This window comes from Hyperolius riggenbachi, chromosome 5 (genome assembly GCF_040937935.1).
Source record: "Hyperolius riggenbachi isolate aHypRig1 chromosome 5, aHypRig1.pri, whole genome shotgun sequence".
Lineage (NCBI taxonomy): Eukaryota > Metazoa > Chordata > Amphibia > Anura > Hyperoliidae > Hyperolius > Hyperolius riggenbachi.
The window spans coordinates 192,201,715-192,222,251 of NC_090650.1; the positions used below are offsets into that span (position 1 = coordinate 192,201,715).

General features: G+C 45.4%; 1 protein-coding gene across 3 annotated transcripts in view; it reads left to right on the forward strand.

Annotated features, from left to right (window-relative positions):
- The window catches only part of ABCA13 (ATP binding cassette subfamily A member 13), a 770,386-nt gene that overhangs the window by 318,885 nt on the left and 430,964 nt on the right, over positions 1-20,537 (forward strand). For all 3 annotated transcript variants that reach the window (XM_068236514.1, XM_068236515.1, XM_068236516.1), the window contains exons 25-27: positions 12,590-12,764; positions 18,489-18,628; positions 20,008-20,121. In XM_068236514.1, the coding sequence (XP_068092615.1) occupies positions 12,590-12,764; positions 18,489-18,628; positions 20,008-20,121 (429 nt within the window). The remainder of the gene's footprint in view (positions 1-12,589; positions 12,765-18,488; positions 18,629-20,007; positions 20,122-20,537) is intronic.

The following is a 20,537-nucleotide window of genomic DNA, read 5'->3' on the forward strand; positions in this document are numbered from 1 at the left end:
GTCAGTGAGATGTGCTACGCAGGGTGATAGGAGACTCATATGCAGTAACTATTTTATCACACTTATAATTGCTTCGGCCCTAAGAGTTCCAAGCCTGGAGATGCAATGCTTCAATGATATTGATAATTTTTTCAGGTATTATAAATTATGCGCAAAGTATATGGTATCAAGCCAAAGGAAAGTTAATACATCGAGTTTAATCAAACATTTATTCAGCATTCCATTAGGTGCAGTTAATGCAAGATTTCACAATAATCACCATAGTAAGTACCTTACAAAAATCCTGTAAAAATAATGATGTTGATGATGTCATCACACGTAATCATCCAAAAAATACTGTCTAGTCAGAAGTGAACAGGAGAGTCAGGCAACTGGTATTGTTTAAAAGGATATCCCTCTCAGTTTAGGTTCTGGTTTAAAAAAATGGGACTTACCGACAACACACCGCATGGACCCACCTATACCACCGTTCAACCATTGCTGTAGCCCCCTCACTCTGCCGTTGCTATGATGACTGAGCTCCCTGAGCCAGTCAGGAGACAATTGTATTGGCTCCTGACCCTGTGATTAATGTGAGCCAATGGTGATCAGGGAGCTCTGCCAGCAAGGGGGCTGCAGCGGTGAGAGAGGCGCAATGGTGGGTAGTGGCAGGAGCATGCGCCAGAGATGATAAAAATCTACACCCTGCTAGAGACAATAGGTGCCAAACAGGACTAAGATCTTAATCAGCGTGGTCTGGATGCGGTTCAAATCTTTCTGAACTGCAGAAGCACAGGGGTGGTATAAACGCTTCAGTGTTCGATATCCTTGAAATATGTTGGAAAACCAAAAATAGAGTATTATGGTACGTGTTGGGGAGCATTTGAGGGTTATCACAAAGCCGAACCTTAAAAGATCATTAGCAGCACAATTTCCTTTGACTTGATACTATTTACTTTGTGCATAATTTATACTTACTGAACTGGCTGGCGTTAGAGGTTTCCTATTATCTGTCTTCAGGGCCATATTTAGGCCAAGGCCACCTAGGCCATGGCCTAGGGCACCACAGGAGCAAGGGCACCACAGGAGCAAGGGCACCAAAGCAGCAAGCTAAACTGGTGCATTTTCAAGCTTACAAATGCTGCAATGCAGGGAGATTAGGCAAGCGCCTGACTGCAGTACTGCTAGCTGTCTTTGCAGCAGCCACCTTGCTCTCTGTGCACATTTGCATTGTGGCCAGCAGCTATTAGAAGTGTCCCGAACCTCCGATTTTTGGTTTGCGGACCGTGAACGCGAACTTCTGCAAAAGTTCATTTTGCGCGAACTTTCGCGAACCGCAATAGAGTTCAATGGGGAGGCGAACTTTGAAAACTAGAAACACTTATGCTGGCCACACAAGTGATGGAAAAGATGTTTCAAGGGGTCTAAGATCTGAGTTTTTGCATGGATGAGTGGGATAGACGCCAAAAGTCCCAGGGAAAAATCTGGATTTGACGCAAAGCAGGGTTTTAAGGCCAGAAATCACATTGAATGCTAAATTGCAGGTCTAAAGTGCTTTAAAACATCTTGCATGTGTATACATAAATCAGGGAGTGTAATTAGAGTACTGCTTCACACTGACACACCAAACTCACTGTGTAACGCACCGCAAACAGTGTAGTGACGGCCGTGCTGGACTGGTGCGCACCATGGCGAGATTGCTCTTCCTCAGTGATATCAGGTAATGTCTGACTGCCTTATCAACTTTCAATGGTTCTTTCTCTACCATTGTTAAAGCTTACATTTATTTTTTTTAAATTACATTTTCTGCTGGCTTTTCAGTACCTGTAAAGAGAATCTGTTATGGAAGGCAAGTCTGTTATTGTGACCAAGGGTAATGGCCGGGAAATCGGTTTGATTCCGGTCCTCGGTGGGAGCCTGAGAACCGGCTACCACCACACATCCTATATAAGTAATGTACCTGCCCTGACCGTGCTTTGCAGACCAGGCATCTGTTGTCAGATGGACCCTTGACCCAGCGCAAGACAAATCAAATCGAAAGCATTTGCCAAGAATGTGTTATGGAAGGCAAGTCTGCCATTCATTCAACTGTGTGAAACTTTCAATGGTACTTTCTCAGTAGCATGGTGACCATGGGTAATGGCCGGGGAATCCTGGTTCAATTCCGGTCCGGAATGGGAGCCTAAGAAACGGCTACCACCACCACACATCCAAGGAAGGCAGAAGGCATGGCATGCAAGTCCTGAGGTAGTGACAAAAATAACAATACAGGAGGACTTTCGAGGCCCTGCTGTATATGAGATGAATCAACTTTAATACCTTTAACGAGAATCTGTTATGGAGGGCAAGTCTGCCATCCATTCAAGTGAAAGGTATGCACTGACTGTCAGGTATAATGCAATGTGCAGTCACAGATGCAGGGAAACCTATGCGTATGCAGTGACTGCAAACAGCTGTTTGTGTAGTGCTGGACTGGTGCGCACCATGACGAAAGTGCAGGGGATGGCGGCTTTCCAGCCCATATGGTCGCCGGGCTGAGGTAGCTTAATGACAGAACAGTGACTGTCCAGTAGTGTTGGGCGAACACCTAGATATTTGGGTTCGCGAACGTTCGCCGAACATCGCCGCGATGTTCGGGTGTTCGCGCCGAACTCCGAACATAATGGAAGTCAATGGGGACCCGAACTTTCGTGCTTTGTAAAGCTTCCTTACATGCTACATACTCCAAATTTGCAGGGTATGTGCACCTTGGGAGTGGGTACAAGAGGAAAAAAATATTTGAAAAAGAGCTTATAGTTTTTGAGAAAATTGATTGTAAAGTTTCAAAGGAAAAACTGTCTTTTAAATGCGGAAAATGTCATGTTTCTTTGCACAGGTAACATGCTTTTTGTCGCCATGCAGTCATAAATGTAATACAGAGAAGAGGTTCCAGGAAAAGGGACCGGTAACGCTAACCCAGCAGCAGCACACGTGATGGAACAGGAGGAGGGCGGCGCAGGAGGAGAAGGCCACGCTTTGAGACACAACCCAGGCCTTGCATGAGGACAAGAAGCGTGCGGATAGCAATGCTTTTTGCCGCCATGCAGTCATAAATGTAATAAAGATGAGAGGTTCAATAAACAGGGACCGGAAACGCTAACCCAGCAGCAGCAGCAGCAGCAGCACACGTGATGGAACAGGAGGAGGCGCAGGAGGAGAAGGCCACGCTTTTTGAGACACAGAATCCCAGGCCTTGCATGAGGACAAATAGCGTGCGGATATAGCAATGCTTTTTTCCGCCATGCAGTCATAAATGTAATAAAGATGAGAGGTTCAATAAACAGGGACCGGAAACGCTAACCCAGCAGCAGCAGCAGCAGCACACGTGAGGGAACAGGAGGAGCCGCAGGAGGAGAAGGCCATGCTTTTTGAGACACAACATCCCAGGCCTTGCATGAGGACAAATAGCGTGCGGATATAGCAATGCTTTTTTCCGCCATGCAGTCATAAATGTAATAAAGATGAGAGGTTCAATAAACAGGGACCGGAAACGCTAACCCAGCAGCAGCAGCAGCAGCACACGTGATGGAACAGGAGGAGGCGCAGGAGGAGAAGGCCATGCTTTTTGAGACACAGCATCCCAGGCCTTGCATGAGGACAAATAGCGTGCGGATATAGCAATGCTTTTTGCCGCCATGCAGTCATAAATGTAATAAAGATGAGAGGTTCAATAAACAGGGACCGGAAACGCTAACCCAGCAGCAGCAGCAGCACACGTGTTGGAACAGGAGGAGGCGCAGGAGGAGAAGGCCACGCTTTTTGAGACACAGCATCCCAGGCCTTGCATGAGGACAAATAGCGTGCGGATATAGCAATGCTTTTTGCCGCCATGCAGTCATACATGTAATAAAGATGAGAGGTTCAATAAACAGGGTCCGGAAACGCTAACCCATCACAGATGGTCATTGTTCATGTTACTTGGTTGGGGTCCAAGAGTGTTGCGTAGTCGTTTCCAATCCAGGATTGATTCATTTTAATTTGAGTCAGACGGTCTGCATTTTCTGTGGAGAGGCGGATACGCCGATCTGTGACGATGCCTCCGGCAGCACTGAAACAGCGTTCCGACATAACGCTGGCTGCCGGGCAAGCCAGCACCTCTATTGCGTACATTGCCCAGTTCGTGCCAGGTGTCTAGCTTCGATACCCAATAGTTGAAGGGTGCAGATGGATTGTTCAACACAGCTACGCCATCTGACATGTAGTCCTTGACCATCTTCTCCAGGCGATCGGTGTTGGAGGTGGATCTGCACGCTTGCTGTTCTGTGGGCTGCTGCTGCATGGGTGTCATAAAATTTTCCCACTCCAAGGACACTGCCGATACCATTCCCTTTTGGGCACTAGCTGCGGCTTGTGTTGTTTGCTGCCCTCCTGGTCGTCCTGGGTTTGCGGAAGTCAGTCTGTCGGCGTACAACTGGCTAGAGGAGGGGGAGGATGTCAATCTCCTCTCTAAAGTCTCCACAAGGGCCTGCTGGTATTCTTCCATTTTGACCTGTCTGACTCTTTCTTCAAGCAGTTTTGGAACATTGTGTTTGTACCGTGGATCCAGAAGGGTATAAACCCAGTAATTGGTGTTGTCCAGAATGCGCACAATGCGTGGGTCGCGTTCAATGCAGTCTAGCATGAATTGAGCCATGTGTGCCAGAGTCCTGCCAGAATCCTTATCATCCTCTTGTGAGCGTTGTGATAGTTGTTGTGATGCATCATAGTCGTCACCTTCTTCCTGGTCTGCTTCTGCTGACCATTCGCGCTGAATTGTGGAAGTCCAACGTGCACCACTCTGGCCCTCGTCAGTGGTGGCAGGAAATTCCTGCTCCAACTCCAGCTGTTCCTCCTCCTCTTCTTCGTCGTCATAGCTGCTGGGGCCAGCGTTTCCTGATGCGGATGGCCTGATGTTGGTACCATCACGCTGATCGTTTTCTCCTTCAGATTCCCCCAGTTGCATCATGACAGCTGTTTCCTTGATTTTCAACATTGACCTCTTCAGTAAACACAGCAGTGGTATGGTAATGCTGACTGAAGAGTTGTCACTGCTCACAAGCAACGTGGATTGCTCAAAATTTTGGAGGACTTGGCAGAGGTCCAACATGTTGGCCCAATCGGATCCACAGAAGCTTGGCAGCTGTCCGGATGCGCCTCGGTACTGCGCCGTCATGTACTGGACCACTGCACTCTTCTGCTCGCAAAAGCGGGCTAGCATGTGCAGCGTAGAATTCCAGCGCGTAGGGACATCACACAGCAAGCGATGGTGGGGGAGATTGAAGCGCTCCTGCATCTTGGCAAATGCCCCCGAAGCAGTACTGGAATTTCTGCAATGTTTGGCCACTCGTCGCACCTTCAACAGAAGATCGGCCACGCCTGGGTATGTCCTCAGGAACCGCTGAACTACTAGGTTCATCAGGTTCATCACGTGCGCCAGGCAAGGGATGTGTGTCAGCTTAGCCAACCTTAAAGCGCGAATGAGATTACTCCCATTATCACACACAACCATGCCCGGTTTCAGGTCAGGGGGGGTCCAGCCACAAATCCGTCTGTTCCTTTATTCCCCTCCAAATTTCCTCCCCTGTGTGCTGTTTATCCCCAAGGCAGATCAGCTTCAGCAACGCTTGCTGACGCATGCCAACAGCTGTGCTGCACTGCTTCCACGATCCCACTGCTGCTGGGTTAGCGTTTCCGGATGAGGTACAGCTTTGAGATGCGTTGGAGGAGAAGGAGTCAGAGAGGTAGGTGCTGCTGTTGTTATCCAGTGGGAGGGATGGTGGTGCAGCTGTTTGCGGCGTGGGCAACACCCGCGCCGTAGCAGGTGAGGAATCGTTGCCAGGCTCCACAAGGTTCACTCAGTGCGCGGTAAGGGAGATGTATCCACCCTGGCCGAACGCACTCGTCCAGGTGTCAGTGGTGAGGTGAACCTTGCAGGCAATGGCATTCTTCAAGCTTCGTGTTATTTTGCTGACCACGTGCTCATGCAACTCAGGCACTGCAGAGCACGCAAAGTGGTAGCGGCTGGGAACCACGTAAAGTGGAATGGCCACTGACATCATGCCCTTGAAGCTGTTTGTCTCCACCACTCGATAAGGCAGCATTTCGCAGGCCAGAAGCTTGGCTATGCTGGCTGTTACTGCCACGGCCCGGGGGTCATTTGCTTGCAATTTCCTCTTGCGCTCAAACATCTCCGAGACAGACAACTGAATCGTAGGGCTGCACACTGAAGGGCTGTTGGTTGTTGTGTTTGATGAACACTGGGAGACCTCAAGAGCACTACTCCGGAAAGTGACAGTGTCAGCGTCTGATGTTTGTGAATGTTGTGAACCACGCAATGGCTGGGCTACTGCTGCTGCTGCTGAGGCGGGTCTGGTGGTGAGTCTGGTGACCCCAAGGGAGGCAGTGTTGCTGGTACCCTGTCCTGCCGCGTTTGCCCACAGAGTGGGATGTTTGGATACAATGTGGCGGCTCATGCTGGTGGTGGAGAGGTTGTTAATACTTTTCCCCCTGCTCAGGCGGGTCTTGCACACCTTGCAAATCGCCATAGTACCATCCTCAGTGCAGTCTTCAAAGAAAGCCCAGACTTTGGAGCACCTGCCTTGCTGGCGATTTCTGTTTGCGCCTCTTTTGCCTCTCACTTGAACTTCCACGCTTGTGGTGCCTGAAATTGCGCGCCGCCTACCTTGTGGCACAAGGCAAACTCGTGCAGCAGTGGGTTCTTCAACAGACTCATCTGTGCTGCTGCTACGACGGCGATGTTCTCGTTCACAAACAAAATCTGGGTCTCTGTCCACATTGTCCATACCCTCCTCTTCCATCTCCTGAAACTCGTCATATGTCATTGTGGGGGGCCGTCGCCATGGAGTAGAGCTCCCCAGAACAACCTCTGCGCAGCTCACTCCAACGTCGTCTTCCAGATCTTGTCGGCCGACCTCCTGCAATTGCAACCCCTCCTGCCCAACTTGCTCTGGGATTTGGGTTTCCGAGTCCTCCTCGGACTCGCCTTGTATTTCAGTGCGCGGTGCACTTCCCACAGTTAATGGTTGTGAATCCGGGCACAACATTTCTGGCTGTTCCTCCATTGACCTTTGAAAGGTGGAAGTTTGTTGGGCTGGGAATAGCTCCTGCGAATACCCCATTGTGTCCTGAGGTAATTCATCGGACTGGTTATCTGGCAGTTGTGTGCGTGGTGTCGCTGCCGGTTGTGTCAGCTTTGTGCCCACTGGCTCCTTGTAACTGGCTGAGGACTCGGACCTCGTGCGTGATGTGCTGGTGCTGCTTAACCCACTGCTGGACGCTTGAGAGGTCATCCAAGTAATTATCTGGTCCTGTTCTTTTGGATTTGTGAGGGTTGTTGTCCTGGACAACATGGGCGGTATTGAGTGGGTTTTCTTGGGTGCTCCCCTGTGGCCTGTACGTGAACCGTCAGGGGAAACACCTCTTCCCTTGCCCCTCCCTCTTTCACCGGATTTCTTCCTCATTTCACTTATCCTTAAAGTACACGCTGACTGGCAGCAGTATAGTGGCAGTACAGAAATGCTATACAGTGGTGGGTGAGCGGTGTACCACTATTCCCAGCAGCGACACAGAGCACAATGCTATACAGTGGCGGGTGAGCGGTGTACCACTATTCCCAGCAGCGACACAGAGCACAATGCTATACAGTGGCGGGTGTGCGGTGTACTACTGTTCCCAGCAGACACAGAGTGGCAGTAAACACAATGCTATATAGTGTGGCTGAGCAAGGTACACAGAGTGGCAGTAAACACAATGCTATATAGTGTGGCTGAGCGAGCAGTGTACTACTATTCCCAGCAGACACAGAGTGGCAGTAAACACAATGCTATATAGTGTGGCTGAGCAAGGTACACAGAGTGGCAGTAAACAGAATGCTATATAGTGTGGCTGAGCGAGCGGTGTACTACTGTTCCCAGCAGACACAGAGTGGCATTAAACAGAATGCTATATAGTGTGGCTGAGCGAGGTACACAGAGTGGCAGTAAACAGAATGCTATATAGTGTGGCTGAGCGAGGTACACAGAGTGGCAGTAAACACAATGCTATATAGTGTGGCTGAGCGAGCGGTGTACTACTATTCCCAGCAGACACAGAGTGGCAGTAAACAGAATGCTATATAGTGTGGCTGAGCGAGGTACACAGAGTGGCAGTAAACACAATGCTATATAGTGTGGCTGAGCGAGCGGTGTACTACTATTCCCAGCAGACACAGAGTGGCAGTAAACAGAATGCTAAATAGTGTGGCTGAGCGAGGTACACAGAGTGGCAGTAAACAGAATGCTATATAGTGTGGCTGAGCGAGCAGTGTACTACTATTCCCAGCAGACACAGAGTGGCAGTAAACAGAATGCTATATAGTGTGGCTGAGCGAGGTACACAGAGTGGCAGTAAACAGAATGCTATGCTATATAGTGTGGCTGAGCGAGCGGTGTACTACTATTCCCAGCAGACACAGAACAGTAAACAGAATGCTATATAGTGTGGCTGAGCGGTGTACCACTATTCCCAACAGCGACACAGAGCACAATGCTATACAGTGGCGGGTGAGCGGTGTACCACTATTCCCAGCAGCGACACAGAGCACAATGCTATACAGTGGCGGGTGAGCGGTGTACTACTATTCCCAGCAGACACAGAGTGGCAGTAAACAGAATGCTATATAGTGTGGCTGAGCGAGGTACACAGAGTGGCAGTAAACAGAATGCTATATAGTGTGGCTGAGCGAGCGGTGTACTACTATTCCCAGCAGACACAGAACAGTAAACAGAATGCTATATAGTGTGGCTGAGCGGTGTACCACTATTCCCAGCAGCGACACAGAGCACAATGCTATACAGTGGCGGGTGAGCGGTGTACCACTATTCCCAGCAGCGACACAGAGCACAATGCTATACAGTGGCGGGTGAGCGGTGTACTACTATTCCCAGCAGACACAGAGTGGCAGTAAACAGAATGCTATATAGTGTGGCTGAGCGAGGTACACAGAGTGGCAGTAAACAGAATGCTATATAGTGTGGCTGAGCGAGCGGTGTACTACTATTCCCAGCAGCGACACAATGACTGGGGGGACCCTGGCTAGCGTGGCTGGAGCGCGAACTACCCTGCCTGCCTACCCAAAGCTAAACCCACAGGCAAATGGCGGAGATATGATGTGGTTCGGGTATTTATTTACCCGAACCACGTGACAGTTCGGCCAATCAGAGCGCGTTCGGGTCCGAACCACGTGACCCGTTCGGCCAATCACAGCGCTAGCCGAACATTCGGGGAACATTCGGCCATGCGCTCTTAGTTCGGCCATGTGGCCGAACGGTTTGGCCGAACACCATCAGGTGTTCGGCCGAACTCGAACATCACCCGAACAGGGTGATGTTCTGCAGAACCCGAAAAGTGGCGAACACTGTTCGCCCAACACTACTGTCCAGCTGATCAAATTTGATCTGTCCACAGTGAAGCAGCGACCTTGTTATCGTCAGTTATCCCCCCCCCCCCCCCCCGAGACACTCATATAGCCGGCGGTCATTGTTTCATTGTGACACGCAAGCCCCTTTACCGCAGCAAGGTAATAATCATGAAGGAGAATTGGCACATGTACATGCCTTTTGTTTTGTTGTTGCAGCTGCAGTGCAGCCAGAAAAATTAGGCAGGCATGTACACGCACCTAAAAATTCAGGAATCCACCTGGAGTCCTGGACCCTGTTGGTGGTCGCGGAGAAGGCAGTCAAGCGGCCTGCGAGCAAAGATGCTGTGTGGGGAGCGACTTAGTCTTGGGGCAGGCAGTCACACGGCGTGCAGGCAGAGATGCTGTGTGTGGGGACTGACTTAGTCTTCGGGCAGGCCTGAGCATGCTTTGCAGACCAGGCATGCGTGGTCAGATGGACCCTTGACCCAACGCTGTGTGCCAGAGATGTCACCACTTGCCTTTCAACATCACGGAACAGTTTAGGTATCGCCTTTTTTGAGAAAAAAATGCGGCCTGGTATCTTCCACTGCGGTGTGTGGCTTTGCTTTTGTGTGCTGCTTTTCCTCAGGTGGTCATCCCATTGCAGTTTGTGCTTTGTAATCATGTGCCTTCATAAGGTTCAATTTTCAGTGGCAGAGAGTACAGATGGCATTGCTCTCATCTGGCAGACACACAAAAAAATTTCCACACCGCTGAGTCCTGGGGTGATGGCACTTTGGTGGTGGTGGCCGACTGAGTGTTAAGTGGGTTGCCAGAATCAGAGCAGGAGGAGGAAAATATGTCACGCTTCCGTGCGGAAGCTGAGAAAGATGAGGTGTTCTGTGTTAAATAGTCAACTACGTCCTGACAATATTGGGGGTTGATGGCACGTGCCTTCTTCTGAACACTGTACTTTGGTCGAGAGCCACAAAAAATCACGACAGCGCGACCTCAAACAGACCTGCCAGGTGGCCTGCCTCTGCCTTTTGTTTTGTCCATATTGGGGGGGATGAAGTGAAAGGGATGCACTGACTTGACTAATACAATGTGCAGTCACACAGGTGCAGTTAACAGGTATGCACGGAGTGGTATATCACACTGAGTGCACTCACGTAGGTAGAGGGGTGCACTGAACACAACAGGTAGGTATATGCAGTGATGGGTATTACAATGTGCATCTGTCACAAGGAGCAAGCTAAGAAGCCTAACTATGCTTTCCCTATAGGTCTCTGCACAGCAGCTCTCCCTTCTCTAATTACTGCAGGCACACGAGTGAGTCCAATGACTGATGCTACCTGCCTTTTATAAGGGGGGGGTGGGGCTCCAGGAGGGAGTGTAGCCTGATTGGCTACAATGTGCCTGCTGACTGTGATGTAGAGGGTCAAAGTTGACCCTCATGATGCACTATGGGGGCAAATTGAACTTCCGGAAAAGTTTGCGGTTCTCCGCGAACGAACCACCGAAGTTCGCCGGGAACCGTTCACCGGCAAACCGTTCAGGCCATCTCTAGCCGCTATGAATGTGGGCAGTATTCTAAATGGAAAGGAAGAGGAAGCTTCTGCATTGGAGATAAGAGAAGACATGAGTGACACTGATAGCTGCTGTGGTTTGAAGGCCAGGTAACTATGTATACTGGAAGGGGGGGGGAGGGATTGAGGGAGTCATCTGGCTACCTATACTGGAGGGAAAGGGGGAGGGGTCATCTGGCTACCTATACTGGGGGGGGGGGGGGGTCATCGGACTACCTATACTGGAGGGAAGGGTCATCTCGCTACCTATACTGAAGGGGGGAGGCTGGTGACAGTACCCTTGGGCAGTAAAGAGTACAAATCCGGCTCTGTCTGTCTTGCTAAAAGCTGATGGTCTTTTGTCCAGACTCATAGTTTGACAGTAGTAATATTATATCTACTACATCAGGAGCCGATATGGGCCCATTCTAGCCCCCATTATGCCTTTGTAGATCATGAAATATTATCCGATGCAGACTCCTTTGTAAAGACTATTTTAAACTGGCATCTGGCTTTATATTCAATAGCATTGCTATCATTTTTAAAATCTTATAAAATAGCACACTACCCCCATGGTGAAAATTATATTTATTCAGATTTATATTCACTGGTCTCAATTGTCCCTCTTTTGGAGGGACAGTCCCTCTGTCCCTCTTTCTTCCCTGTTTGTCCCTCTTTCAGGGCTGATGTACAGATCTATATAAATCTATGTATTTTTTTAACTTAAAATGTGTTTGACTCTAAACTGTATTTCCATCCTCTAAATTGATGCATTTTTTGCTACCAAATGTCAATATTAAGGAAACCTAATGATAATAGAAAGGACCAGTGTGGTATGAATTATAAAACTACATCTTTTTCTTATGGATTCTTTGTGGTATGCATGACTAGGGGTTTGGCAGTGGTATGTCTGAAGGTGTGACAGAGGCAAGTCTTAAAGAGGAACTGTCGCGAAAATCTTAAAATTTAAAACGCATACAAATAAGAAGTACATTCCTCCCAGAGTAAAATGAGCCATAAATTACTTTTCTCCTATGTTGCTGTCACTTACAGTAGGTAGTTGAAATCTGACATTACCGACAGATTTTGGATTAACCCATTTTCTTATAGAGGGGTTCTTAGGGTTTTCTTTATTTTTAAAAGCACTTGGTGAATGGCAGTTGCTTCGTCCAACTGCCAAAATAGTGTGCAGCGAGCAGGGAGGCTGGCCAGCATCTTTGTATTAATAATTTTCAGAGAATGTCTTTATAAAGAATAAAGGCCATGCTGAGAATCCCCCATGAAGAGATGGACTAGCTCAAAATGTCGGTAACGTCAGATTTCTACAGCCTACTTTAAGTGACAGCAACATAGGGGAAAAGTAATTTATGGCTCATTTCGCTCTGGGAGAAATGCACTTCTTATTTGTATGTGTTTTAAAATTTAAGATTTTCGCGACAGTTCCTCTTAAGGCGTCCCTCTTTTTTTTATCTCAGAAAGTTGGGAAGTATGTTTATTTTTCAGATATATGATCCTTTTATTTTCCCCATTTGTTGTACATTTTTTTTTTCAATTTTGAATATTTATATTTCAGATATAGTTTAAATGCTTGAATGAGTTATACTATTATACTATAAACCATTTCCAGGTCTTTGGAGTACAGTCTGAACAGCCTGCCTTGGCTTACCTTCAAACACTCGCTTCCTATATTTGTAAAGAAGGGACATTATTCTTCAGTGACACTGCCATGTTTGTTAACAAGATTCAAATCTCAGACACAATGGGCTTGGATACGAAAAAGTATGGAATTCCTGAAAATTCAAGTAAGCAGATTTAATTAACAGCTATTCATAATATATGGAAATAAAAGTAAATTAATATATGAAAATAAAAGTTAACTTGACTTTACCCTAGATATTCTAAGTTTTATATAAAGTAATTGTGTAGTGAACATCCTACCTAATAAAAGCAAACTGTTGCTGCGTCCAGCAGTTTTGTCCATGTGTCCCAGGATTTTTGTTACTGCGCATGTGCGCAGTATCTGACAGCTGGGACCAGGGAGCTGGACAGGCGAGCGAGGTGGGCGGGTGCGGGCGAGCGAGGTGGGCGGGTGCGCGCCTGCGCCGGGCGCGCCGGGCGCGCCGGGCGCGGTTGCCATAGACCTAGAGCCCATTTTTAAACGAGCTAGGTCTACTAATATTTTATAATTTCTTTCAAGAGCACTCAAGTCCCCCTAAAATCATTCTTCTGCAGTACAAAAATAGAGAGTGTACCAAGGAAACAATACTTTTACCCAGTTGCCTCTCGCCCTGATTTTAGAGCCTTGTGAGGAACCACAGTGAGAACTAACAGTGCATCCTAGAATCTCTAGGCTTATGATACAGATCATCTGCTGTAATTGCATGAGATAAAATAAGTATGCAGGAACTGGAATAAGAGTATAGATAAAACAATTGCATCTCATACAGATACTGTATGTTACTACAACTTAACCTAACACTACTCTCACGCAGAACTCTCCCTTATGGATGCCTAACCTTAACCCCCCCCCAGGCTTAACACATAAAAAATAACCCTTAAAAACAACTCCCAAGCCTAACTTTAATCCTCCCATACCTGACCCTTAACCCCCCCCCCCCTTCATGCCTGTCCTTGACCGTTCCCCCATGCCTAACACTTAAAAATACACCTTTCCACATCTAACTTTAATTGCTCCCCATACACAACTGACCCCCCCAGCTAATATTATGAAAATTTTTGGGTGTCGCCATAGATTTGATTATAAATAGCGGCTGTAGTGTGAAATTTGCTATTTATCAGCCACACTTAGTGTGAAATTTGCTTTTTTTCAGGCACCCAAATTTCACAATATAGCCGCTATTTATAATGGTGCGTATGTGGTACTCAAGTTTCTGATGATAATGGGCACCCAAATTTATGGAAATCCTACAAAATGGTACCATGTAGTGATGATCGTAACCAGCTAATTACGATTACATTAAATTTCACGTAAATGTTCGCAATTACACCTATACGTAATTACAATTTGTAAATTCAATTGATTTTGTATATTGTCATTCGTAATTTTGCGTAAAATTTCAGGTAATTTTTGCATAATTTCATGCTGACTTTGGCAGCGAATAGCAAAGCCCCCATACATGCTATTTACACCAAAATTGCTACATATGTGTAAAGGATTGCGGAGACACCGCCGCGCGGTCTGGCAGCGGGGCGGCTGTCTCCGCGTTCATACAGGCGGTTTCCGCACAGCAGCATGCGTCTGGTGTGTCTGAGCCTAGTAGTGCACACAGATGGAGAGCTACGCGCGCGCGCTGGGAGGCAGACCCTTTATGCCAATAGGAGAGGGATCAGCTGATCAGGGCAATCAGCTGATCCCAGCGCAGCAGATGATTGGCTGAGTGGGGCTGGGCGGCGCTGAGGAGCGCTGCTCTATATATACTTCTTGCCTGTCAGTTGCTGGTTGTCTGCCGTTGCGAATACTTAAGTGTGAGCACTCAGACCAGTCAGATGCCACAGTGTGTTAGAACCAGGAGGACCTGGGGATTCACACTGAGCCAGATTACTATTGTGTTATATGTTAGAACAGTTCCAGGGTGTTGAGACCACGGACCTCATACCCAAGCTTAGGAATATTGTGACATCACTGTGTTATACCTTAGACCAGTTCCAGGGTGTCGAGACCACGGACCTCACACCCAAGCTTAGGGATACTGTGTCATTGCTGTGTTATACTTTAGACCAGTTCCAGGGTGTTGAGACCACGGACCTCACACCCAAGCTTAGGAATACTGTGTCATTGCTGAGTTATACTTTAGACTAGTTCCTGGGTGTCGAGATCAAGGAGCTCACATCCCAGTCTAGGACACTGTTATATTTATATGTTACGACTATTTGCTCTGTCGACCTTTCTCTTGCTTTCTGATTCGGTACCTCTGCATATCTGTCTATCTGTTGTCAGACCCTGCCTGTACCCGGTTACCGAATCAGTCTTCTGTCTCTGTACTTAACTGCTCGGGTGTTGCCAACCTGGCCTGCCCGACTATCCTAGCTGTCACTCTCCCTGAGTGTTCAGTTGATCAGAATTAGCAGTGACACCATTCCACCAGGTGTCAGCTGCAACCAGGACTCCCGCACCTCAGAGAGTCCGGTCTGTTAGCAGCCAGTGGTCACCTCCTTTGGCTGCAGTACAGTTCACCATCTAATACTGTTATCCCTGGTTACCAGGTCCTCACTATCTAAGAGATAATTTCTGCACTGCCCAGGGCCACCTGCCCCTCAGGTGGCTCTTGGCCGAGTCACTTATATATCCCGCTCCTCGGGAGATAGCCTACAGTTCATCAATCACATTACTCATTAGGTGTCCAGAGGTTAGTCATACCTATATTATTGGTGATTCCGTTACAATATGTTAAGGAGAATAGTGGGTACAAGTCAGAAAAAGTACAGCTTAAAAAAACATGTATTTTTTTTGCATTTTTAAAATTGATTTCCTCAAAAACTGCAAAGTCTTTTTGAAAAATTATTTTTTTTGACTTGTACCCACTATTCTGCTTAACATATGTAGCAATTGGTAGCAATAGCATTGACTGGGGACTTTGCTTTTAACCACTAAAGTCGGCACAAAATTATGTGAAATTTCATGAAAATTTACACATAATGATGAAATATTACTATTATATACGAAATTAATTAAGATTTTCTCTGAAATTTCGCATTACGATTACAATGCGTAATTTCGAATTTCTATGCGAAATTTCGGCAGACCACTAGTACCATGGTCCCCCTAAATAAAGTACTCAGTGACTGTAAATAACCCTAGTCAACTGAAACTAATGGCACATTTGAATTGCAGCCAATCAAATAATTTCTGTATCCAAGACAGTAGGGCTCTACATCATATACAGAATAGAAAATATGTATGTCTACTCTAATTCTTGTGGATGTTTTGTTTTCTTGCATAAAAATTGTCAGTATTTCTTGTTGTTGGTGTTCCATTTGGCATTACACATATAAAGGTAACAGCTTTTCCTGGTTGTGATTTATTACAATGCTTAGAATAAAAGATTATGTGCTAAAATGTCAGTCGAATCCATACAATGAAGAAATGTTATCTGTTGGTTCTGTTGCTGGGGCAGGGAATGAGACACAAGTACTTCACACTATTATGTGTATAGTCTATAAATATAACCTATGTATCAGTGTCAGATGTGAAGGAGGATACATTCTTGAAGATAAAAGATTGTGCTGGAAAGATATATTTTCAAGCTGCTTAACTTGCTTTGTATGTATACCCATTTGTGTACACCAGTTTTTATTAAATTGATACATGGATGTAGAATTGATAACTGATATATTTAAAGCATAACTCTAACAAAAAAAAGTATATATTTTAATTTTGAATAGAGTACAGAAGTGTTAGAAATTTTGTTGCTGTTTCCTAATTGGAAAAACATTCCCCAAGTTCCAGTTTTAGATGAACTTTGTCAATGGGATAAAGACCAATATAATCAGATGTTTTAACTCTTCAAAGAGGGCAGCAAAACCTGCCCCTCACCCCCAAAACTCTTGTCCATACCATGAGCTCGAATTGGTTAGCAGGAATTTATCTATAATGGGCACAACCAATCATTTCCAAACAATTACAGCAGTGATGTGAAAATGATTATTCGGCCGTTGGATAGAGATGTCGAGAACCCACGGATTTTGGTTCGCAAAAAAGTTTGCAAACCGGCGAACATTGCGAACCACAATAGACTTCAATGGGCAGGAGAACTTTCAAAACTACAAACACTAATTCTGGCCACAAAAGTGATGGAAAAGATGTTTCAAGGGGTCTAACACCTGGAGGGGGGCATGGTGGAGTGGGATACATGCCAAAGTCCCGAGGAAAATTACGGATTTGACGCACAGCAGGGTTATAATCCCTAAAGGGCAGAAATCACATTGCATTCCTAAATTGGAGGCCTAAAGTGCTTGAAAACATCTTGCATGTGTATACATGGACCAGGGAGTATAATTAGTGTACTGCTTCACACCGACAGACCAAACTCACTGTATAATGCACCTCAAACAGCTGTTTGTGTAGTGATGCCCGTGCTGGACTGGTGCGCACCATGGCGAGAGTGCAGGCGATGGTGGTTTTCAAGCCCATATGGTTGGTCTGAGGTTCTCAATGACAGTACTGAAATGTATGCAGTGCAGGTGCAGTGAAAATGGATGCACTGAATGTGCTGGGCCTGGCACAGTATAGCAATTAGCAAGGGCCAGCTGCGACAGACAGGGCTCTATATGCAGTGTCAGTGGGCCACGCAAAAAAAACAACAACACATCACATGAACATTAGCTCTCAAAAGAGCTGTTTTGGTGGTGCTTTTCAGCAACAAATATCAGCAAGGAGCAAGCTAACAAGAGCCTAACTAAGCTTTTCCTATCTCTGCAGCAACCTCTCTCCCTTCTCTCACTAATACAGCAGCAAACAGAGTGAGAAAATGACTGACGCTGCTGCCTTATTTATGGGGGGGGGCTCCAGGAGGGAGTGCAGCCTGATTGGCTGCCATGTGTCTGCTGACTGTGTCAAACCCGCATAAAGTTCGCGATCCGATGCGAACGCAAACCTGCATTGTTCGCGCGAATAAGTTCACGTGTGAACCGTTCGGGACATCTCTTCCGCGGGAATATAATGTTAATAGGCACCTTTAGTCATAGAACAATGGATTTGCTCTGAGGTTTTGATATTTGTGGCCACTTATGGTCCCTCTCAGTTAAGGTGCCCACTAATGATACAATCTTGATTGAACAATCTTACCAAATCTATGTAGTAGAAGGAGTAAAGTAAGTGTATATACTTTGAATGGACAATTTACTCTGTCCCTTATATTGCATAGAAGTAAGCAATGAAATTGCAGCACAAGCTGATCCAAAAATGGGTTCAGAAATAAAAAAAGTTAAATGATGTTGCATTTCTTTCTTCTGTTGAAATGTGTAACAGGGGTAGGGGACTTTTTAAGCAGCCAGCAGTAGGATGGTATTGACAGGCAAACTTCTAGGAAATTAATACTCTTCCCTGCTGACTCTGTGCACCCACATTTTTTTGAAAACATAACATATTGCTTGCTAATAACCTAGAGTACCATTTAAACAGATTTTTAAGGTCTTGTTTCAGTGACTGCCATAACATGAGATTGAACTTTACATTCCTGTTAAAACAGAGACTATCATTTGGAAAACAGATTTTACCTTTTGGTGAAATTTTGGGTCATCTTTGTTAAATGAAAACTAATAGTGGACTATATTTTTTATCAACTCTTGATTTTATTGTATGTTAGACCTTATGCAACATGCAGGCAGAATATACCAGTCTTGATAATACATGTATACCTAATCTCTTATCCTTTACATGAGTATACAGTATATATTCGGGCACATACAGTATCTTTGCTGAATCACTATAGGTATTGCTGAACCACTATATGTATGTAGTCATGCTAGTTTATTAATCATTCAAGCATATTTTAATCTTCGTTTAGCTCCATTTTGTTTAAAATTCTACCAAGATATTCTTCAATCATCAAACGGTGCTATTAAGTGGACATTCTTAAAGCCTCTATTGCATGGGAAGATATTGTATACACCAGATGTCCCAGAAACTAGACAGATCATTTACAGAGTAAGTAAACAGCATTAAACGTCACTCTTTTTTTCCTCAATACATTACCTATTTACTATATCCATAATAGTAATATGCTTACTTTTCTGGCACTTCAACTTTCCATGAGTTTTAACTTCACTCCCTGTTCTTCTCATGGCCTCTCTGTCAGCAGCCAGCCTCTCAATCCAAGCCTGTTACATTATTTTTACACATCATTCTTCTGCTGTGCATGCGGTTTATCTCTTGGTCTGGTGTTGATGGCGATCTAATCAAGAAGCTTCATAAGCTCCGTAAGCCTTGTACACATGCTAAACTGAACTCTTTATCCGGCCCATCTGAAACAACTCCATTGTACACTGTGCCATTGCTCCCCCTCCCCCCCCCCACCCAGCAGTGATATGTCGTTCAGATGTAGTGAAGGGATAAGTAGGTATCAGCTTGTAAACAAGTCCATTATGGTCTTGTGAAACTTATTGATAAAAAATTTCAAATGTTTATAAAAAAAAATTCTTTATGCAAAAACAAATCCTTGTGCCAAAGAGGTACCAACGGAATCTGGGAGAGAGGTGTGTGTGTGTGTGTGTGTGTGTGTGTGACTTTCTTACAGGATGACATGGGGTTGAATCCCTGTAAAGGAGGCAGATTATATAAGTGCACATGCTTTTTTCAAGATGAGGTCTAAGACAGTATGCCTAAAGTCACCAGGAAATGCTCAAGTAGATTAAATCAACAGGATGTAAGCTTGTTTTTGTGCATAAACTAATGATAGCTCCACGCTATGAACATTACCAAAATGTCATCACTACCCAGAAGGCTAAGCACCCAAGCCTTAACTTATACAAATGCAGACCAACGTCATGAGATGGTGTGGCTTGTACCTTAAAGGTGAAATACCAGGAAATGCTGGATGTTAATGCCAGAAATCCTAGAAGTAGGCATAAGTTATAAGCTGGCAGTGAGTTTTTTTCACTTATAGTTCCTCTTTAAATTACTTGCTTCTACCTTAATCAGATTCAAATGGACTCCTAAAACCCACCTCTTCAAACTTCCTTAACCACCTTCCATTCTGTCCTAACATTGAATTGCTAATCAACCACCACAATCTAATTTCCCCTACCATTGTATGGTATATTTGCCTCCTTTCAAAATATGATCTTGCTTAATCTGGGTGTTTCTCCTCCCATGTCATACTTTTGGATTGCAATACTTGGAAGTATATCATTTGCATCTCTTAATAGTGCCTGCAAATCATACAAAATATGTTGACAGTGAAGAGCATAACAAGTAATTAAGTGTTTATTTGAAGGTAATAAATAGATGTAAATACAACTAAAGCCATAGAATTGTAAATGTAAAATAACTTAATACGGTAATGTGTGCATTTTTTTAATAATTAGGCGAATCACACATTTATTACCTTGGAAAAACTTAGAAAGTTTTCAGATGTTTGGCTTACTACATCTGCGGTTTTAAAGAGCAGCAACCAGCTTCTCCGAGACCCCACTTTTCAGGTATGTAAACATTTTGCCTTATGCTGGGTTCACATGTTTCACTGTCATGATAAATGGTGATAGAGCATATGCAGTCACTGTCCACGGAATGGATTACCTGACAAAACACCTATTCAGAGTGACATGTCCATTAAATCGGACATGTTGTAATAGCATTGCTATTATTGACAGAACAGACATTTCAACACACCTGAATGGATGCTATCTTTAACATAGAATCAGCTGATATATTTGTTGGTCCATTGTGGACTGCTCCATGAAACTGACTATTTTAGCTTATAAGGTGAACCGAACATTAAAGTTCAATGTAAGCAGGTCTAGCGCACAATACATAAGGTAGCTTTGGTGTTCCAATGTAGCTTGATATTTTCCAAGATCTTAAAACCTGATTCACTAAAGTACCATAAAGTTGCATT